General features: G+C 41.1%; 1 protein-coding gene across 1 annotated transcript in view; it reads right to left on the bottom strand.

Moving 5' to 3' along the window:
* PDE4B (phosphodiesterase 4B) overlaps positions 1–5085 on the bottom strand; it is a 45777-nt gene extending 40692 nt beyond the window's left edge. The window contains exon 1 of the mRNA XM_055402000.2: positions 4660–5085. Coding sequence (XP_055257975.1) covers positions 4660–4890 — 231 coding nt within the window. The 5' untranslated portion in view covers positions 4891–5085. The remainder of the gene's footprint in view (positions 1–4659) is intronic.
* Positions 5086–23732: the final 18647 nt, after the last annotated feature.

Genomic DNA, 23732 nt, shown 5'->3' with positions numbered 1-23732 from the left:
TCTATTCTTTTTCAGTTCTGCTAGATCCAACATTTCCCATCCTTATTGACTATACAAGTAGATAGAGAATGACTTACCAACTGTAAGGAAATCGACCTATCATGGTCATATTTCAGTGACATGCATCTTGGGTCCCAGGAGGCTCCAGGCTGGTAGAATTCTATGACTTTATTCCCTCCCACCCAAGGGCACAGGCAATTAGTTGGCTTCACATTTGGTACTATAGTACGGCCACTCCTGAAGAAGCAGAAAAATAAACCTGCACAGCCGAGAGGACTCATTCCCCCGTGATGCTGTCTGTAGAAGCCTTTCTGGTGCCCTTAGAGAAAAAGGTCCCTCTATCTCCCTTTGCCATCTTACAGACTTCCTTAGCAAATATTTACTAAAAGGCTGGGTCCTGATGCTCCATTGGAAAGAAGTACTGATACTATTCAGGTCTTCTCTTTATAACAGCAGAACCTCCATGTTCACTGATAAGGCTCAAATCTTGTACTACACATAAAATAGCCCCAGAGCAAAGCTAGTTGAGAAAGAGAAAGGTAATGAGGGACTTTGGGGTAAAGTTAGATCAGTGACCAACTGTTTGAACATGGCTCTTTAGTGCATATCACAGTCTGTTCATCTTTTGAAAAACACTCAACATGTTGGGTACAAATGACCCCTTTGACGTTTTTCACCTGAAAATTTTAGAGAAGAAACTCTGCTTCTCAGTCAAATCTCCCCCTTCTCTGCCAGTCACAATGCCACCTCACTGGGACTGTTCGTGTCGGCCCTTCCTCAGCCACTGTTGTAACTCTGTACTTTTCTGCCTGCGTATGTCAGTCAGGAAGGAGACAGGAAATTCTAGTCACCCTCACAGCAGCTGCGCCATTCCTCCTCTCCTCCTCCAGTGACGTCGGTTGGCTTTGGTGACACGAGGTCAGGAACTGAGCCACAGTGAAGGTCAGGAAGACAGGTCAGTGTTTATGCCGTTGTTGGGCTGGGGATCCTGCTGAGGTTATTTGCTTTCTTCCTTTCTATACTGTTTCTCTTTCCGTTCCTCTTTTTCTAATGTGGAGCCCAAGCATCCTGTTTTCAAAACATCTGACTGTTTTGCCACTGAGGAACTCAGGCTCTGATGCATTTCACTGAAGTGCAAGACAATTCTAATTCAGGAGGCGATAAAACTTAAAACAAAAATTAATGAATAAATGTATGCAGGCAAGCTGTGGTTACAGAAAACAGCTCTCACACATCTAGCTGAACTTGGGCTGCTGGCAGAAGGTTCACTAGACATTCTTCTCATCTTGAAAGATAATGTCTTTGCTTCGTAAAACTCCTGCTTAATCTATTCCATCTTGTTGTAATTCTTGGGGGGAAAATAATCTACAATACTGAGCCACCTGGCTGCATCTTTCTCTGTAATTCTGGAATTCCATTTGGCCTAAAAGATGAGGGAAATTTGGGCTAAGGAGAAGTCATAGAAACAGTTTCTTATCTAACTCTCTGATCTCTGAAGTTTACTTGGGACAGTTGTAACATTTGAGCCACAGCTTTCTTCAAAAAGATTAAGAAAAAACAATAAACAAATACATCCCAAGCCAGATGAACTGAATATAGACCACTTGCTTTTCCTCTACTAGAGGCAGTCAATATTCTACCATTTGCATGTAGACTGGCACACATCTAATCTCCAAATACTAAAGCAAAACACTGGCTCTCCCATCAGCACTCTTATGAAAGTTCAAAGGCTGCAAACAAAACTCAACAGTCACTTAGCTGATCACAACTAGAGAGACATATTTTTTTGCCAAGATGTAGTGGATGCTTCCTAGGTGGCTCTCATGGTAAAGAGCCCGTCTGCCAATGCAGGAGACAAAAGAGATGTGGGTTCTATCCTTGGGTTGGGAAGATCCCCTGGAGAAGGGCATGGCAACCCACTCCAGTATTCTTGCCTGGAGAATCCCAAGGACAGAGGAGCCTGTCAGGCTATAGTTCATAGGGTCACACAGAGTCGGATACGACTGAAGCCACTTAGCCCACTTAGCAACAATGGATGCTATTAATAAGTTATCACTTCTTGAACTTTTCCTACGTATCAGGGGCCTTGCTAAGTGCTTCAGATGCATAATCTCAGTCTTCACAGAAACCTCAGCAACATAGGTACCACTTTTATCCCTGTTTTACAGAGAAGAAAACTAAGTCTTAGAGCAATTAAGTAAGTTGGCCAAGGCCAAGTAGCTAATAAAAGACAGAAACAGGATTTCAACCACAATCTTTTGACTCCAAAGCCCATGCTTTTCACATACTTCCAGTATAGAATCTCTTCACACTTACTTCTAAGTCTGTAACTCAGAGATTTGCCACAGCATCTTTATTCACTGAGAGTAAGCCAAAGATGACCAAAAAGACTACATAATTATGATAATTTTAGACAGCAGTTCAGATGAAATACTCAAATAATTTTGACAATATTTAAAATTGAATATGGAATTTTAATTTTACCACAGATAATTCGGTTCCCCCTAAACTTGAATAATTCAAGTTATTTTTGGTGGCCATAAAAATATTCTCATTATATTACATTATATGTGCTATGACTTAAGCTTTACCTGAGATGATTATCTGGATAATCAAGACTTTGGGGCTGGGGGTAAGTAAAAAGACAGAGATCTTTGTAAAAACTGAAATTGACTTCTGCTGTCAGCTGAGCATTATTCATCACAGGGTAATTGCTTTGCCCTATAACCTCTCCAATGTAGCTCTAGAAACAGGTAAAGCTGCATGCCTTCTACTTAAGCTAACTGTGTCAACATTAAGGTTTAGCCCTTTCTTTAGGGTTAGCTCTATTCAACTTTCATTGCTTCCTGCACATGACACCATAAAGAGAAGCGGAAGCCCGAAGCATTTAGAATTCTCACTAGGACCTACATGGTCCCTGGTGTCAGTGTCTCATAAACTATACATTGAATATGAAACTATTTATAATAAATTTGCAAGACACACAATGTCTAATTTCAGCACTCCAGACACTAAACTGGTTAGAATACATAAGGCATCAACATTCAAAATTAAAACTAATAGCAATTTGCAGTTTTTTAATGAGTAATCTTTTTCTGCCTCTAAAGCTAGGTGCCCACTTTATCTTAGTGACTCCAGAAGAAAGTTCTAGGTATCCTTTATTGTGAAACTTGCTAAAAAAACAAAACAAAACAAAAAACTACCCCTAAACACTGAATCTGCATCTGGCATATGTATCAGTGATCACAAAATGCGAAGAACAGAGACTCTGTGAATTCTTCAAAGGGGGCTAGAGCCTGTGTGAGAATCCTTCTGTGTACATGGACTCCAGTGTGGTTTGGAGAAGTTACACAGTTAAGCCCTTCTCATGGGGAAGCAGTTGGTTGAGATTTACAACAGTCTGGAAAAACCCAGAATTTAGCTTCAATTGAGAAATTCAGAGAAAAGTCAATAAATAGTTAAACCTCAAACCTTTTTTTTTCCAACTTGAATCTGAACTAGACTTTGAGAGAGACTTTTTTTTTTTCCCTTTCATTAACCAATAAACAAGAGCAAGAAAAGTCCACTCTCTATGCACCCCCACTAAACTTTGGGATGTGATGCTTCCTCTGCTCAGATCCTTTGAGCAGGAGCCAGCAAGTCTTGATAGGAAGGCAATCCTTTTAACCCCAGGAAAAAGGGAGGAGGGACACACATTCAGGGCTGGAAAGGGCATTTGGCAGGTGTGAAGCAAAATCTCTTCCCATCCTCAGAACTCTTAAGACAAAAAATAATACCTCAGGCTAGCATGATTAGGGATTTTGAAATGTGCATTTTGAGGGTGCAGTGTTAAGATTTCAATTAAAATAATAGATAAATACACATACATTCATATGTATATGTATATAATTAACATTCTAAGAGAGAAAAATACAAACAAAAAGCAACAACTCTCACTTCATAAATTAGCACTCTAAATCCAGGTGTTTCTTAAACAAATGATATAATGGTAGATAATTAAAGCTCCCCAACACTAAGTTTTGTCTGGGCATTGTACATAAAACCATTTCTTTGCAATATGAGGGGGACTTCATTTCAAACGATTCCATGATGCAAAGCAGCAAACTTTAAAAAAGTAATTTTCTTTTTTGGAGACAAAGTATATTGCTTCTTTTTTAAATCTTAGGTCATACCAGCATCAGAAAAGAAAGGTTTGAGAATCCTAGAATGTCCTGAGAATTTCAGAATTTAGGAAACTTCAGGGCAAATCATTCTCGCCATTGTTATACAAAAGTCGCATTATTTTCTTGTTCAAAAAACATATATAACACTTCATTGCAATACAACAATTTCACCTATGGATTCATTCAGATACAAAACAAAAATTTTTTTTCACTTGTATAGTGATTTGTATACTTCATAAACACTTTCACCTTAAACATATTCCAAAAAACATCAGCAAGAAAAAGGCTTGGTTTCTGGGGATTGTACTGAGGATAATAGCTTGGGCTGAAGCATCAGGACACAAGCAGAGTGTGGCATTTTCAAACAGAATCATCGGAGGCAGATCAACAAAGCTGACAGTCGAGTCCCCATGCACCTCTGCAGCGGGCAGAGGCCAGGGGAGCCCACAGCTCGCGGCGCGGTCACACTTGCATGAATAAAACGGTCATCTCTTACCTTGTTAGATGCCATCTCACTGACAGAGCGGTAGGTCTGTATGGTCTCTAGCTGGTCTAAGCACCAGTCCAGTTCCTCTAGCGTTTCCATTGCTAATTTTTGATAAGATTCTTCTGCAAACAAACACACAGACATGTAGTTAGGCTGGAGCGACTGCAGACTGTCCATAGCCGAGTCACCGCTGCCGCCGCTGATCCCGGCGCTACTGAAGGTGGCCCCGTGCTCCTTCATTATTTGCGCGCCGACTCCTTCCTTCCAGCTCTCTCCACCAGGAGAACAAATCACCGTGGTGCTCTGCCCGGGATGGCTGGTGCCAAGTTTTCACCCCCCCGCCCCCGGGCTAGATGAGGTGTCTGCGATCTACCAAGAAACTTCCTCTGAGGAAGAAGGCGGGGAACCGGCTCTTAAAAGCTCATCTGCATACATGAGTCCTAAAACTAAAGGCAGAAGCAGTCAGTTTTCTCAGGCTTTCTGTGCCTTAGTCATCTTGGGATTCTTTAGGGTGCGTGATGTCATTTCTGAGTGTTTGCACTCTAGAGGAGAAATGAGGAAAGCGTTTTCTCATTTGGCTTTTCTTCTAAATGAAACTTACAACCGAAAAGTGGAGGGGGAAACTGACAGTTAAGTTGGAAGGCCTGTGCATTCATTCATTCCAGGGTAATGTGCAAATGTTGGAATAACTTTCAATTCAGCAGACACTGACCCACACAAGTGAGGGGAGAAGGCTAGTCCTCTTCTGTTCTGAGTCTTCCTTTAAGTCGAGGCAAAATGAGGTCTCCCCGATAAGGCTTCAGTCTCAGAGACACTGTCTGGAGTTTTACGTGAACACATTTATTGGCCCTGGAGTCTAGGCAGTTCTTGCTATACTAAACAAAGCTAAAACTTCTCTTCTGCAACTCCCAGGATCACAGGGAAATTCTGAACCGGACTTTTAGGTGGAGCCAGATGTGACTGCGGCAGATTTTTTGATGAAAGCTGGGGGCTCATATTTGTTACCATAGGAATCTAGGCTTTCTGTAAATATTTCTCAGTGGTCTGTTTAAAAAAAAATAGAGCATTGCTTTTAGGTTCATATTTTTGCTGGATAATGAGACTCTTTTTAAGTGTTTGCAGTACGTCATTCCATACCCAAAAGTTTGTGAGTCTAAGCTAACACTTAAGGTTACTGAGTTAAGAACCCTATCTTAGTAAACACTGAAATTAATTTTATAAATGCTAGATGAACTAATGATGCTACAGACAGCTGTAAAAACTATTTAGGCTCTCCTGTATATGTGACTGATATTGAGCGGAATGACATCCTTTAAGTGTACAGAGCTTTCTGGAATGGAAGCACACAACAGACACTAATTAAATTAAAAATCTCACATGAAATTCTATTATAAAGAAAAGACTCACATGTTCCTGTCATATTTAGAATACATTTTTTATATATTCATACAGAACTCCTAGGGAGACCACATAGTTTTTTATTATTATTATTATTTGAGTAATTTTATGTGTGTGACACTAACACTTGAAGCAGAAAGGGGAATAAGCAGAAGAGAGATTCCAAGTGGCTGGAACCACTTGGCACAGACGTGCATTTCAAAGAATAGGTGTTTTGTTTATCCCCCACATATGCTTACCCTTCAGGGAAACCAGGGTTAAAATTCAATATCCTGTATGTCACACTTAAAAAGCCACAAAACCACTGGAGGTGACTTCCTCCTTTTTTTTTCACACTCCTCAAAAATGTGCAGACCAGAATTGAGGTGTTATTAGTAAAACTCATTTCAAGCCAGACTCACACATGCCTTCCCTCCTTTCTTCCTCAATTTTGCCAAGCTGCTTCAACACAAAGCGTCTCCTCATTGACTTTCTATAGCGTATCTGAAACACCCCCTCTTCTCTGTTTCCTTCCTGAAGAGCACTTCATCTAAGGAAGCTTTTCCTGAAGTGACAGAACTCTCCTATTCTCTCTCCAGACCTCTCGTGAAAAAGTCCGACCACTTCCTAATTCCTCAGGCTTCACCACCCTGATATCTTCCACATCACAACCCTTGGTTCTCAGTAATTAAGATTAGACATTCTCACCAGGTGGTGGGGAGTGAGCAGCTTGTGTGGAGCATTTTGAATAGACTGATGTGCAAAACGACTGTGGGATGATATGTTACATTTCTCTTTCAGGAAGAGGAAAAAAGGGATCAGATCTCCACTCACAAAGAAAAACAGTAAGGATAGCAGTGAAACCCTGAAGAAAGAGGAAAACTCTTCAATGATCTATCAATTAAGTGCCATCACCACAACTCATTCCTTGTCTATTATGCAGAAAGAGCACACGCATGCACCCAGAGTTGGGACAAGAGTGAGATGCCAGGGACTTCCCTGGTAGTCCAGTGGCTAAGACGCCACACTCCCAATACAGGGGGCCCTGGTTCAATCCCTGGTCAGGGAACTAGATCTCACATGCCGCAACTAAGAGTTCCCGTGCTGCAACTAAAGTTCCTGGGTGCCGCAACTAAGACCCAGCACAGCCAAATAAATAAAAATAAATATTAAAAAAAAATAGTGAGGTGCCAGTGACTGGCCAATGGAGGATCTTACTCCACTGCTTTCTCTTATTCTGGTCACTCATGATATTTTTTAGGTAAAAAGTTAAATTTTGAAGTAAATGAAAATTTGCTCCTTCCCAGATTCTTCATCCATTGTCAAGGCTTTCTTTATGCCCACTTTAAGAGCCTTCTTATCCCAGTAACTAAGGCAGGAGGCACAGATGTCAGAGTGGGTTAAGGACGGGGCATCACAGCCCAGCTACTTATCGGTACAGCCAAAGGAAAGGATCAGTGCATCTCAGGCTGGCCTCCACACTAGAACTGTCATGCTTGGTACCTAGTAGACGCTCAGTAGATACTCAGACGAACGGAAACCAAAGTGCATGCCCAAGCAGCATGCAAATACTTGGGTATCTGGAGGCTGAGGATACATCTGGAGCACTGAGGAAAGAGCACTGGCTTTGGAGTGAACCTCAGGCATTTTGACTTTCTCTCCTACCACTTACTGCATGATCCTGGAACTCTATTTCCCACATCTTCAAATAAGAAGAATATCTATCTCATAAAATTATAAAGGGGCTAAATGAGGTAAAGTATATAAAATATCTCCATGATGTATGTGTGTATATGTTAGTCATTCACTCATGTCCAATTCTCTGTGGTCTTATGGACTGTAGCCTGCCAGGTTCCTCTGTCCATGGGATTCTCCAGGCAAGAATACTGGAGTGGGTAGACATTCCCTTCTCCAGGGGATCTTCCTGAATCAGGGATCGAACCCCGGTCTCTTGCATTGCAGGCAGATTCTTTACCATCTGAGCCACCAGGGAAACCCCATCTCATAGGATAACCAGTTCTTAGTAGGTAATCAGTACACGGAAGTATAATTATTAGCGACAATCAAAGGAACTCCCAAACCTGGTTTGTGAGGGTGGGGAGGAAAGAAAAGAGAGATAGAAGAATTGCATATTCAATAAGAGGTTGTATAGTTGGAATCATTTCCATAATTGGCTGGGCCCAGTGAAAAATGGAATGCACGGTCCCTTATTCAAAAAGCAGGCAAAAGTGCTGTGAAAGGTCTTAAAATGTGAAGCTTTTTTCTTTTTTCTGAAGTTGCTCTCTCTCAACCTATCATGAAGGTATTGTTGTTTTTTCTAAGTAAACCGCTTATGATAAAAAAAGTTGTAGATTTACAGAAATGTTGCAAAGATAATAGAGTTTGCATCTACCCCATATCCAGGGTTACCTATAGTTAATATCTTAAAATGGCACATTTGTCACAATTAATGAATGGCACAGTGTGTTTCATTTACTCTTTAAAATCATGTCACTTCAGGCAGAGGGATATGAGGAGGAGAGTGCAGACCCTTGCAGGACCCCAGAGACCCTGCAGCCTCTGACTTAGGGCACATGTGCAACTTACCAGTTGCTGGAGGGCACCTACCTGCTGACTTCCAAACTGTGTTTCATGCCCAGGCCTGGGCAGGCTCTGGGGAAGTCAGACATTCCCCTTTGCCATGGTGCCAATGCCCCAAGCCCCAGAAAACAGGCTACAACCTCTGCACAAGGATGCACTAGATATCTTGGTTGGGGTTGACAAGAGGATCAAGACATGGCCCCTGTCTACTGTGGTACCACCATGCTGGCCCAGGGCAGGGACGCCTGCTCCCATGCCCCACCTAAGACTTTGCAAGGCATCCATGTCCAACTCTAATCCTCTCTGAACTTGGACCCAGGCCCTCACTGGGACTGGACAGCAGCAGTGGTCCTGGGATGGGGGAGGGGAAGGGGTGCTGGAGGAGCCCCAGGGTGACAAGGATCAGGGAAATGGGTGCTGAGAATACTTCCAGGGGAGACAGGCAGGTGGCAGGAGATTGGGTACAGCATGAGCTGATGCTCCAAGTCACCAGAATCGATGCTCCATTTTCCCATCAGACTTTACTTACAAAACAGATCAAAAATAAAATCATCACAAGTTTCAAGACTGACTGTAAGGTCCTTGTGAGTGAGGAGCCCTGTGCAGCTGTGCAGGTCACATGCCCACAAAGCTGGTTATGTTCCTTTTCTTACAAAAATGACTCTGGGAAGGAAGGATGTTTAGCACCTCAGAAGCAAGTCTCAAGAGGATAAGAGCAGATAATGGGACTATGTATGGTCATGGGGTGACCCTACTTGTCAACAATTTCCAGAGGGAAGAAGGAGCTGGGAGAACTTCCCTTGTATGTTTCCCTTCTTTACCTCTTTCACTTCAACAAGAATGACAAGAGATTTACTTCCTTCTGTGAGTCTGATAAGTATTGCATTTGATGCTGAGAAACAGGAAGAAAGGATGAATGAATAATTATAATTAATATTAATCTGGTAACTATACATGGCATTCATAAAGCTCTTTCCTCAAAGGAGCACCAGGCATACTACCCATTAATCCTTGCAACATCTCTGTGTGATAAACACTGAAGAGGTATGACTATCTCTAATGCACCTTAAGGCACAACCTAAATCACAGTCTAAATTAACCAAGCAAGATTTCCGGGGCAAGACCATATCTTGGTCAATAAAATAGAGGATTCACTACAGGGCTGGAAATCCATGCATTCCTGAAATTGCTGTGTTTAAAATGGCATCTTACCCTTGGGTCTTTCTATTTCAAATTGTGTAATTGCTTTCCTGAATGTTGTCATTTCTCGAGTCTCCTCTTCCCTTTACAGATCCACCTAACACAGCTATTAGCAAAATATTTACTGTGCAATATTTACTCAGAAGACTGGCTTGGTTCTGGTCCCGCCTCTTGTTTCTGTGGGTAACCTCAGGCAAGTTACCTAAGTTTGCTGAGACTACATTTCTCTATCTGGAAAGTGAACATAAGAAGAATACTTACACTGTTCTCACAGGAAAGCTAAAATAGGAGAATTCACACAAAACCAGACTCTACCTTTAAGTTTAATGCACATTTTATAAATATCACGTTTATTATTATAGAGAAGATATAGGTATTGGAGACAACTAGAAAATTATAGAGAAGCAAAATATTTGAAATGATAACATGTCACATTTGACCAAGCAGAGATCACTATCGTTATCCCCCTGTGTATTTCCTTTCATGTATGCATGTATATAGTCAAAAATAGACAACACTTGGAATTCCCCAGTGGTCCAGTGGTTAGGCCTCTATGCTTTCAATGCCAAGGGCCCAGGGTTTGATTCCTGGTTGGGAAACTAAGATCCCATAAGCCATGCAGCATGGCCAAAAAAAAAATAAAAAAGAAAGGAAAATAGGCAACATTGTACAAACTGTTGTGTAACATTTTTTTTTAGTCAATGATCTCCCCTCTTCTGCTTTAATAATTTTCCAGCTCAGCTAATATTTAGCTCATATTTCAATATTTCCAGTTTTTTTTCATGCAAATTCAGTAGAATATGTGTGCGTATGTCTATGTGTACTAGAAGAGAAGTATTGGATGGGAGAGATGCAGAGAAGGGCAAAAGGAAAGGGCAATGAGAAACCTCAGCTTGGCCACAAATAGCAAGCTGCTCAGAGCTGGAAAGCAGGGAACCAGATTTTGAGCAGTGATGAAGTCAATGGTCCAGCTGGTAACAGACCTCAGATGCCCTAAAAGTTGGTCCCACATTCTGTGCAGGAAAGCAGGATCTTATTACTGATCTCTGGGAAAAAATCAAGATGGAGGACCTTTATATAATTATATCATTTGGATTAGAAGCCCTCAGAATGAGGGTTTCTCAATACAGATGAGAAAACTGGGTCTCAGAGAGGTCCCAAGTTCATATAATTAGCAGATGAAAGCATCACAATACACCCCCAATATAAATTTTCTATAAACTGTATCTAAATGCAGTTTGTTTTTTATTGAGATATGATTGGCATACAAAAAAGCTGGGTATGTTTCATGTATACATCTTGACAAGTTTGAAGATAAGTGAATACCTGTGAAACTATCACCATAAATAATCTCATAAACTTAACCATCACCTCTAAAAGTTTCCGCCCTCCTTCTTTGTGTATGTGTGTGTGTACACGTGTGTGATAAGAACATTTAAAGAAGATCTATCTTAACTAATCTTTACAAATATTATACAGTATGGTTAGCCATAGGTATCATGCTATATAGCAGGTCTCTAGGATTTTATTCGGAGAAGGCAATGGCAACCTACTCCAGTACTTTTGCCTGGAGAATCCCATGGATGGAGGAGCCTGGTAGGCTGCAGTCCATGGGGTCGCTAAGAGTTGGACACGACTGAGTGACTTCACTTTCACTTTTCACTTTCATGCATTGGAGAAGGAAATGGCAACCCACTCCAGTGTTCTTGCTTGGAGAATCCCAGGGACAGAGGAGCCTATTGGGCTGCCGTCTATGGGGTCGCACAGAGTCGGACACGACTGACACGACTTAGCAGCAGCAGCAGGATTTTATTCACTTTGAGGATCTCAAACAATATACCTTTTGATAAACTCCTCTCCGATCCCCCTTCACCCAGTCCCTGGAAACTACTACTTCTCAGCTTCTATGAGTTTGAGTAATTCAGATTCCTGATATAAGGGATCATTCTAAATGCAATTTTAGCACAGCTTTGTAGATATCAGAAACCAATCTGTCAAGATTCCCAGACTTTCTACCCCAACACAGGGCATAGAAAAGAAACATAAATAACCTTTTGTTTCTCTTCCCTGACAGCTCAGTTGGTGAAGAATCCACCTGCAATGCAGGAGACCCCAGTTCGATTCCTGGGTTCATTAAGATCCCCTGGAGAAGGGATAGGCTACCCACTCCAGTATTCTTGGGCTTCCCTTGTGGTTCAGCTGGTAAAGAATCCGCCTGAAATGTGGGAGACCTGGGTTTGATCCCTGGGTTGGGAAGATCCCCTGCAGAAGGGATAGGCTACCCACTCCAGCATTCTGGCCTAGAGAATTCCATGGACTGTATAGTCCATGGGGTCCCAAAGAGTTGGACACGACTGAGCGACTTTCACAGTTTTGTTTCTCTGCCTCACATAGTCAGAACTCTTCATTAGAGAAGGTGGTTCAGTTCAGTTCAGTTCAGTCACTCAGTCGTGTCCAACTCTCCGCGACCCCATGAATCACAGCACGCCAGGCCTCCTTGTCCATCACCAACTCCCGGAGTTCACTCAAACTCATGTCCACAGAGTCGGTGATGCCATCCAGCCATTTCATTCTCTGTCGTCCCCTTCTCCTCCCGCCCCCAACCTTTCCTAGCATCAGAGTCTTTTCCAGTGAGTCAACTCGTCGCATGAGGTGGCCAAAGTATTGCAGTTTCAGCTTTAGCATCAGTCCTATTTTTTTGGGCTCCAAAATCACTGCAGATGCTGATTGCAGCCATGAAATTGGAAGACGCTTACTCCTTGGAAAGAAAGTTATGACCAACCTTGATGGTATATTAAAAAGCAGAGACATTACTTTGCCAACAAAGGTCCGTCTAGTCAAGGCTATGGTTTTTCCCGTGGTCATGTATGGATGTGAGAGTTGGACTGTGAAGAAAGCTGATTGCCGAAGAATTGATGCTTTTCAACTGTGGTGCTGGAGAAGACTCTTGAGAGTCCCTTGTTCTGCAAGGAGAGCCAACCAGTCCATTCTAAGGGAGATCAATCCTGGGTGTTCATTGGAAGGACTGATGCTAAAGAGAAGGTGGTACTATTTTCAAAATCGTGTGGTGGTTAGGTCAATCAGAACAATTGCCATAGGCAAAGACAGAGAGGAATCTCATGAATGTAAATGTTGAGTAAAAGAAACCAGAGGTTAAAAAGCACATAAAATGTGATGCAATTTATATAAAATTCCAAAGAGGCAAAAATGAATCCATGATGTTAGAAGTCAAGATAGTGGTTCCCTTGGAGGGTTAGCAACCAGGCAAGAACTAGAGGGGACTTCCATGGGGCTGACAATGATGTACTTCTTAGTCTAGATACTAATTACAAGAGTCTGTTGACTTTATGAAAATTCCCTGATTTCTACACCTGTGATTTGTGTACTTTTCTGTGTCTTCCTGATATTTTGTGTATGTATTCAACAGAGAGACTCACCTAGGGAAACTCCAGTTTAAAATAAGGAAAAAAAAAAAAAGGAACAGGGTTTCTAAAAAGCATGTTGCCTTTCCTTTCCTTGAACCATAGCAATGGGTAGAAACAGAATTTGAGTAAATCACACACAGCTGAAAACGATATTGGTTTTGACATTGCATAGACCACGATGCTTTTACCAACTCAAAGTTCAGTGGAACATGTTGATGTTTGGCCCTGCTGTCTACAGAGCCTGACTCTACAATTCATTTACTAGTGTTGTGACCTAGCTATGGGAATAAAGTGAAACAAGGCATGCCAGGGATTTGATATGGAGCTTAGTACCTGTCAGGAACATTTTCCTCTACCCCAACTGCCCACAATCCTCTACCTTGTCCTGGCCACTTTCCTGAGGGTGTGTGAGTACTCAGTCACTCAGTTGTGTCTGACTCTTTGTGACCCCCTGGACTGTAGCCTGTCAGGTTCCTCTGTTCATGGAATTCTCCAGGCACGAATACTGTAGTGGGTTGCCATTTCTTCCCAAGGATTGAACCTGGGTCTCTTGCATTGGCAGGTGGTTTCTTTACCATTGAGCCACCTGGAAAGCCCATTCCTGAGAGTAAATGGCCATATATTTGATAGCTGAGTTGGTAGAGTTTTGCTCTGGCCCTGGGGTTTAGTGGTAGGGGAAGACATATAAAGTGGCCTTGAAATCCTAAAGTCTGCCTCTAGATGCATGACCTTAGATAGGAAACTGGTTCTTGATAGGTTAGAGCTTATTGGTTTTCACTTCTAAAATATAGAACTTGCCGAATTTGTCATTCTGCATTCACCCAATCCCGATTGACACACCAGATTAAAGGACATTTAGATGTCGAGAATTGTGTAAGAAAGTCACTTGTTCATTCATTTATTCCACAAAATATGCATTGGGTGTCTAGCACACCCCAAGCCTCCTGCTGGGGCCACAGCAATAAAGAAGAGGTGTTCATTACTATCTTTCTGTAAAAATGGGTGCCTTATCATCTTCCTCTCTCCCTTGCTCCCCAACCCTAGATTGTACTGTACCTTTGTGAAAATCAGAAAAACTCACTTTCTCTTAGCAGACATAGCCCTTGAGCAGAAAGCTTGAAAAGTGAGGCAAGGGCTGAATTTCAACTCCCTTCACCACCTGGCTGAGTACCTTTGATCAGTACCCAAACTACACAATGACCTTTTGCAATGATCCAGTGGCACATGGATGTAAGGGCAAGCTAGCATGAAGCTTGCCCTGGTCACAGCAAAGCCTGCACTTTGAACCTCAAAACAAAGTAAACCCTTGATGTTGAAAGGAAAGCATCCCAAGACCTCCACATTGTGAATATCATTAAATAACTGAAATAACATTAAGCAAGCCTCCGTAAAATAACAATAGAATTAATTCGGTAGACTCACTGTTATCTTTAAATGCAGTTTTTGTAGATAAAATTTCTAAAACAAGGGCTCCCTTGGGAAAAAATGTTAAAGGAGTCCTTGATGGAGAAAATTCTAAAAAACCTTCTTCTGATTCTTGGAAGTGAGAAGTGTATATGAATTGGATTCTCTACATCCAGCTAATAACTAGCTTTTCCCATAAGATTCTAGCCCTGTAGACGTCTTTCCTAGACTGAAAGGGCTTTGAAGTCAGCAGACTTGTTTCACTCCTTGGTTCCTTCACAAAATGCAATAAGTATTTGTTAAAATGTAAAAATATTTCACACATATGGAAACGAGCCTCTTTTTGATTTAAAACAATTTGGCTATAAGTCTATTTGTTTAGTGATCTTGGTTATGATGTTTGGTTTTTCCCCCTGACAATTAACAATAGCTTTTCTTTTCATTAAGTCCAAAGGTAGATATTTTCTTTTGATCACTCTGGTAAATGACATGCACTTTTGTTAGAGTTCAACTTTTCCAGAAGGCTGTTGATTTAAACTTGAGTAAAACATTCTTAGAACAAACCCCAGGAACTGGAGAAAACTCACACAGCGTTCTCACACAGTTCTTCCAAAGGCTATCTGTGAGCCCCAAATGGTCTTTCTTTAGGCAGGACTTTGTTAATGTGTCTTTATAAATATGTGGGACTTTGCAATTTCACATGACAGGGATTTCACTCTGGGTGGATTCACGGAAGAGGTTCACTGCCCTCAAGGGAAATCACAGTGAAAAGTAGGTCATTTTGATGCTGATCTCCTTAGCAAACTCCTCTAAAACTATGAGTTAAAAAAAACACCAGCCACAACTAGCTTTTGTATATACAACTTGACAGTTTACCAAGTGCTTTCACTTGCAGATCTCATTTTTTCCTTGAAAAATAAATCCCATGAGATAGAAAGCATTATTATTATTATGACATAGATTTTCCATTATGCATGTGAGAAATCTGAGGCCTGGAGATGTTTAATAATTTGCTCAAAGTCATTTGATGAGAGAGAGAGAGAGATGAGAGATGAAGAGGGAGGGAGAGAGAACAGAGAAAGGAAGGCCGCAGAAGGAGAACCAAAGTTCTCTGATTCTGAATTCCAGGGTCTTTGTGGCTAAGCCATGAGGTCCGTCATAAATAGCCCAACTTTCTCTTCTTCCACCCCAGGTAAGATTGCATAAGGAGAAACTGTCTCTGACGTGCCCGCCTCATAACTTTGTTCCCTTTCAGTGTCCTTACCCTTGCCAAAGCCTGCTCTCCAGGAGGACTCTGACTTTGGCTTTACTTACCAATGAGAATCTGTACTCATTTAGGTAACAACACGTGCCACCAATGTGAAAGTGTGCCCAAGGAACTTAATTATCTACCCATGTTAGTGTTAAAGGCAATGGTACAAGAAAGCCTTCAGTCATGGAGGTCAGTTGGTGTCCAATTATTTTTCTAATACAAGAAATATATACAAGAAATATTTATGAAGAATATGTACTCGTTCACTTTAGTTGCATTCTACTCTTTGCAACCCTATGGACCATAACCCACCGGGCTCCTCTGTCCATGGGACTTTCCAGGTAAGAATACTGGAGTGGGTTGCCATGCGCTCCTCCAGGGGATCTTCCCAACCTAGGGATCCAGCCCTTATCTCCTGCATCTCTTGAACTGCAGGCAGATATTTTTTTATTGCTGAGCCATCAGGGAAGCCCATTATGAAGATTTTAGAGTAGAAGTTAAAAGCTGGTCTCTAGAACTAGACAGTCTGGGTTCATATTCCCTTGTCCAACCTTAGAGAAGTTACTTCTCTGTGCCTCAGTTTCCTCACCCATGTAATGAGAATAATAATGATGCTTATATAATGGATTTTAGTCTTTAATTAATTAATAAATAAATGTAAGTGCTTAAGACCGTCCATGGTATAAGTACCAGATAAATGTTGGCTATTGTTTGTTGAATATGAGACAACAAATATTTATGTAATGAGTGGATTTTTTGAGCATCTATTATGTGGTAGAAGGAAATGACAACCCACTCCAGTATTCTTGCCTGGAGAATTCTATGGACAGAGGAGCCTGGCGGGCTACAGTCCATGGGATTGTAAAGAATCAGACACAACAGAGCAACTAACACTTTCTTTCATCATGTTATAGGCACAGCATGGAACTCCAAGGGTATAATGGTGAATTCTATAAACATAGTTTTGCTTACTTGAAGCCTAGATTCTAGCAGGAAGAGACATTTATACAAAAACTTACTGAATTGCAATTGGAAAGGGAGCTACTAAAATTTTTAGTGTTCTAAGAATTTATAACAAGGATAACAGGACTCAAAATTTTGAGAAGTGGGATGTGATAGAAAGTTTAGGGAGGGCCTAACATACAAGATTTGATAGAATAAGAATTAGGTGCAAAGAGAAAGGAAAGCATTCCAGGCAGGAAAAACATGGACTGAGATCTCCATGGACTGAGATCTGTCCACGTGGCAGGAACACACCAAGAGAAAAAGACTGATGTGAGTTTAGATCAGGTTCTACATAGCTATGGAAGGCCACGGAGAGAAACTTTCAGGGACCTAGCCAAATCTGAATGTAAAACATATCACTCTCCCTGCAACCTAGAGAATGAACCTGAAGATGAGAATAGCTGCAAGGAGGCTAGCTAAATAGTATTTAAAAGCTCAGGATATGAAGGAAGACAGCTAAGTTTACTTTCTGGCTCTTTCATTTATTTTGTTAGCAGTGTGAACTTGGGTGAGTTACTTAATTTTTCTGAGTTTTTATTCCCTCATTTCTAAAACTGGGGGACATATACCTTTCTGGTGGGTGGTTATGAGGATTAAGTGAAGTAATTCACATTAGAGCACTTAGAATAGTAACCAGCCTTGGAAGTATTCAAGCCAGTTGCTAGTAGTAACTTATTTTATTGCCTTAACCTATGCAGGAGATAGTGATGGCTAGAATTACAATGTAGCATTGCAGATGGAGATAGGCAAATTATTTGAGATATTTATGAGCTGAAACTATATGATCCCTAGGATGGTGGTAATTGGTTGATGATCAAAACCTTCTGTTATCTCAGCTTTTCAGATCAGAATGTGATTTCTGTCAGTGTATTTTAGCTTTATTTGTCTTATACTAGTCCAACTCACAAGAGTACAATGAGAAATCAGAGACCAATGAATTCATTTACAGACAGCAATAATTTAAAGGAAGCTTTTCATACCCTCTGGTTGTTACACATTCCTTGACATAGGAGACCAAGTTCTAATCATCAGATTGCTTGGCAAACATGAAATCAGAGCAGGGGAGTTGGCTGGATGGTTTAAATGTCTGCTTTACTCAAGCCTGATACGCTTAGCTCAAGTGTTTCCATTGGCCTGACGGGCCCTTTCCAACTGTCCACCTGGCTGACTTTTATCGTTTAGGATTCAGCCTAGAGTTATCTCTTCTACAAAGCTTCCCATATTTCCTGAGGTTGGATTAAGCTCCCTTCCTCTCAGCTCTCCCAACTACCATGTTCAAGACTCTTATTTCCAACTGACCATGTCATTAGAATTCTTTTCTTGGCTTATTTCACCCATGACTTCTTGAGAGCAAGGAACATATGTTTTTGGCTGCTCTTTAATGCAGCACAGTATATCTTTACCTAGCAGAAGCTCAAAAGAATACCGCTTGAACTGCTGACTTGCTCCAAATATCAATAGACGGGATATCCACTGCCCAAAGGAATGCGGTCGTGCCTACTGAATAGTATTGGAGAAGTAATATCAGGAATTCTTGTTCTTGTTTCTTTTTTTACTAGTCTCCAAACAAACCACCTTCCTTTGGCTGATTTAGTCAATGTAACCACAGAGCATTAGCTCCATTTTTTTTGCATGCATATTTTGATTAGATTTCTAGCTGGCTCATTTTAATATAGGGGATATTCTGTCTATTAAAGGGATCTCTGCAAACCACATGCAGAATTTATTTGACCCCAAAACAACAGCTGCAGGTGTCGGTGCACTAAGCAAAACCAGAATTCTAAATTTCTTTTGACAATTGTTGTATGGAAGATACAAATAAAGTTCAGAGGCAGCACAGATAGATCTTAAAGACATAGGGGAAAGGAAGATCAGGAGAGACTTGGAGGCCAGGTAAAGACGAATGGATGGAATTCTGAGAGATGGAAAAACTGAGGAACAATGAACAGCATGAACAAAGGTATGAAATTAGAAACACGCCACACCATTCTGTCCTGTTTGGAAGAACAAGTATAATAGCCCTATTTGGTTAGAACCCTGGGTTTCAGCAAGCATGCAGAGTGGAATAGATTTGCAAAGTATAATGGTCAGGGCCAGATCTTGGAGAGGTTTTTATGCTAGACTAAGGAATCTGACTTTATTTGTCAGACAATGGGGAGCCATTGAAAACTGTTCAACAGAAGAATGGCACACAGTGGTTTATAAATATCTCAATACTGATGTCCAGTTGTGTAATGTTTTGCAGTTATAGATCTTTTTCATCCGTTACAGTCTTTTTAAATCCTCATCATGCCTTTTGAGAGATGTATGGTCTCTGTTTTAACAGGAAGAGACTGAAGTTTAGGGAGTTTAAATGTCTCACTCCAAGTCCTGTAAGTAGTAAACACAGAACCCAGGGACTTGAGCCTAGGGTTTTTCCCTCAAGTTCCATGCTCTTGCTACTGCAGTGCAGCCTTGAAGATGAATTATTGATCTCATAGATGTAGTTGTAAGGATAGTAGGATGGAGAAGAGAATAAGCACTTGATAAATTATTATTATCAGGGATTATTATTTGCAGAAAAAGCTAGTCGGTAAGAAGAAAAGAGATCCCAAGCCTACTACAGTCTTTTCTAGTTGACAAAGAATTTTCAAGTGTGTTCATTTTCTTTTAGAAACAGAGTCATGGAAATTCTCTCCATTTTTACAAATGGGATTATTGAGGCTCATCAAGGTGAGGAGACTTGCTTTACAATCTGGAATGTCTGCACTGTCTAGTATAGTAGTTACAAATTATGTATTGCTATTGAGCTCTTAAAATGTGGCTAGGTCTGCTGGGAGATGTGCTGCAGGTGTAACAAAGACATTGGATTTCAAAGACTTTGTATAGAAAAGTCATGTAAAATATCTCCATAAAGTTTTATATTTGACCTGTCAAGTTATCATATTGTGGATATATTCAATTGAGTAAAATATACTATTAAAATTAGTTGCACCTGTTTCTTTTTATGTGTTTACTAAAAAAATTTAAATTATCAATGAGCTTTGCATTATATATAACACCAGTTGGATAGCACTGTTTTAGACCATAAAGCTATTGCCACTGCTTGAATAATCCATGGCCAACATTCATTCCCATCCAAATGCTCACTTTAGAAGAGGTGGTAATAAGGATAATGATTGCAGTTATTATCTATCCACTTCCAAAGTTTCTAAGCACTTTACATGCATGAACTTATTTAATCTTATCATAATGTCATGACCTATTATTTCATATGTAATAGATCATTTTATTTTGCAGATGAGAAACACAGAAATGCAGTAGCTCCCTGAGAACCACAGATTTAGTGGAGTCAGAATTCAGGCTTAGTCTGCCTCTACGGCTTCCCAGGTGCTATAGTGGTAAAGAATCTGCCTGGAGTACAGGAGACACAAGAGAAACGGCTTTGATCCCTGAGTCAGGAAGATCCCCTGGAGGAGGAAATGGCAAACTGCTTCAGTATTCTTGCCTGGAAAATTCCATGGACAGAGGAGCCTGGAGGGCTACAGTTGGAAAGAGTCGGACCTGACTGACTTTCCAAAAGACACCGTCTTTCAGAAAGGCTTTAGTGGCTGCCTCAGTTGGGTAATTCCCAAGGAGACATTTGCATTGACTTCACTTTATTTGTGACCTACCGTAAGTCAAGCTTCATGTAAGAGACTTTAAATATTACCTCATTTAATCTTTGCAACAACCCCATTAAATAGTTACTAGTCCTTTTTTATAGGTGAGACGCTAAGGGTCGGACACGACTGAGCGACTTCACTTTCACTTTTTACTTTCACACATTGGAGAGGGAAATGGCAACCCGCTCCAGTGTTCCTGCCTGGAGAATCCCAGGGACGGGGGAGCCTGGTGGGCTTCCGTCTATGGGGTCACACAGAGTCGGACACGACTGAAGTGACTTAGCAGCAGCAGCAGCAAACTAAGGCTTAATGAGACTGCACAACCTGCCCAAAGTCACACTAGGGACATGGTGGAACTCAGTTCCTAATACAGCCTGACCCTAAAGTTGATACTCCATCACTAGGCCAGTTTGTGAAAGAGCTCCACCTGAATCTCCTTGGGGGTGCTCCCTAGGTGAAACCCCCTGAGGTATTGAAGCAATCTTTCTGGGGTAGGCTCTGGGAATTTGTTCTTAGAATTGCTTCAGGTGACCCCCATCATTGACCACCTTTGGCGATAATTACCCTATCTGAGTTTTTCATTTTCCTGGGAGTCTCACCTCTTCATTCTCTCCTGAAAGCTGATGAAAACTTAGGGGGAAAAAAAGGAAAAAAGGAAAAGGAAACAAACAAACAAAAACAGTATTTCCCTTAGGCTACTTCAGTGGGGCAGACTACTCATCTCCCCGGGTCCCTGCTTCTTTCAAATCTTATCATCGTCTGCCCCAAAAGGTGGGATGCAATGACTTAATTAAGCAGACATAAACATAGGCTTCAGAGATAAAACAACCAGTCCTCCTGAAGACATCCTTAGAAACATCTAAGCAGTTCAGGGCTGTGTCTGAGATGAGAGAGGTGGGGATTTAGGAAGTGTAGAGGTGGGGAGGATGGGAGGAAGGAATGTAGTGGGAGACTCACAGGCTCCCTGGGTGATTTATGGATTCTTGGATGATTCCATAAGAACCACTGGATGTGAATGAAGGCACAAAGTGAACAAAACTAAGTGACTCTTGGGGGTTGGGGTTGTGTGTCTGTATGTGTGTGGGGAGTCTGGGGTTGTGTGTATGTATATATGTGTGCACTCAGGCATGCTCATGTGCATATGTGGTAGGAAAGTTAACTAGTTTTTTGCAGCCTTGTTTGCAGGTAGACGAGCAGTTGCTTAATGTGACAGATTCAGAACTTCTGACTAAAACACAAATATAAAACTAGGTGCCAGGTTTCATGGCAACCCAACTTGATACAGTGGCAAATAAGAATTGCTTGAGAATCTGAGAAAGAAGCTAACATTGTGTGTGTCACAGCTAGCCTGCCTTCCTTTGACCAATTTCTCCTAATTTAGCAGTATTTCCGTTCCTACCCTAATTTCCCCTGGTTTGTAAACTACGTCACTTAACTGAACTCAGCTCCAGACTTTAGAAAAACAGAATGTTGTATTTCAGCAATGGTTTTTTTGGCGTTTCTGCCTCTAAAGAATTTTACTTGATTCCAATTTTTTCCTTTCACTATTGGAAGATTGTAGCTATCAGTTGTGTTTCCGTATTTCTCCTTTTCTAATGGAGTGTCTAACACAGTATAAGGCAGTGTTTGTTAAATGTGATTAAAGATTTCAGTGTCTGGTAAAAACCAATATTTACCAAGGAAATCCCGCCAACATAAATGCGCAGGCAAGGTAGAAAATATTGGCTCAATCTCCCCCTAGACACACACTTACAAACAAGGACTGTAGATGTTTTCCGTGTCACTTCTGACATTTCTGGCCTCTTGTTTTGCCAGTTTCACACATGTATCCATTTAACACAGGTTCTGAACAGTCTTAAAACTGGGATAATCTAGGTAATTGACACCACTATTAATTTTTTGAAGTTGTTTTCTTATTAGCCGAGGTTTGCTGTTGTTTGTTTTGTTTCTGCTCTGGTGGTTCTTCTAGCATTTATCACACACGGTCATGTAATTTAGTTTAAAAAGCTTCCTTGAATTATGAGACCTAGTATTATTCAAAATAGTGAACAAGGGAATACTGATCTTTTACAAAGTAGATTATACCACAAAATTTATTTGCAGAAACATACAACAGACATTTTGAGATTAAATCAGTCTTGTTGAGTGATTGCTTTCATTTAGTAAGCATTTACTGAATTGAATTTTTTCACTGATTGAATTTATTGAATGAATGAAATACTGCTATACTTTGAATGAATTTCAAACAGTTGTAGTTTGGATTTGAAATTATTTTTCTGACACTGAATAGCCCGGGCAGCCAGCAGACAGAAGGCCCCAGTTGGCACCTGGCACTGCAGCCTCAGGAGAAGGACTGGAGAGGTGGGGATGGATCGAGTGAATTTCACGTGGCCAAAGCTCAGGACCAAGCCTGTAGCAAAAACTTGAAGCTGTATGTTCCTATACCACACTTCTTCTTACATATAGAGGGCTGGGTCTGAAATGAGGAAGACAGAATGACTCATCTACAAAAAGGGCCACGGAGACTACTAATGGCAAACCTTGAACAGCGCCTGGTAAGCAGCAAGCACTTAATAAATGCTTGCCTTATAAACGAGTAAAATGAAATGTGATAGCCTACTATAATTAATAGGTTCAGTGTGGAATGTTCTGATTAAGACTTAGGCTCAAGAACAATTTCTAAGTCTAGTCATTGTGAAAAAATTCCTTTGGTTACTTTCTCTAACTCCAAATACTTAAGAGCTTATGCATCAAAAACTGAGGACCATGGGAAGGATGGATAAGGATAATGTTAATTAGAGCCACCATCAGTTGAGAGTCTGCCTGAACAAAATATCTCTGATCTTCAAAACAAGCTTGTGAGGTAGATTGTATTACCATCAATGTATAGATGACAGAGCAGGGAAATGGTGAATGACGCTGGAGAGGTGGCCAGAGTGTCTGAGCTCAGTAATAGGTCCCAGGTGGGGCACAAAGAAGCAAGAGACAGGTTGTTGGTGTCCTCAAGGAATGTGTGATCTGGGAGGGGAGCAGGGATGTTCAGGAATGAAGGCAACCAGCAAGGGGACGCTGTGGGCTGTGGGCTGGATTACCCAACAAGGAGTCGGGGCATGCTTGTGCTTTGAACAGAGCAGGTGCTTAACATATGTTTGCGGAAGTGTGCTGAACTTAATTGAGTTAAAAGCCAGATAAAGA

This window comes from Moschus berezovskii, chromosome 4, assembly GCF_049115385.1.
Source record: "Moschus berezovskii isolate FMDL1 chromosome 4, NW_MosBer_1.0, whole genome shotgun sequence".
NCBI classification, from domain to species: Eukaryota; Metazoa; Chordata; class Mammalia; order Artiodactyla; family Moschidae; genus Moschus; species Moschus berezovskii.
This window is presented reverse-complemented; position numbering and strand designations above follow the sequence as displayed.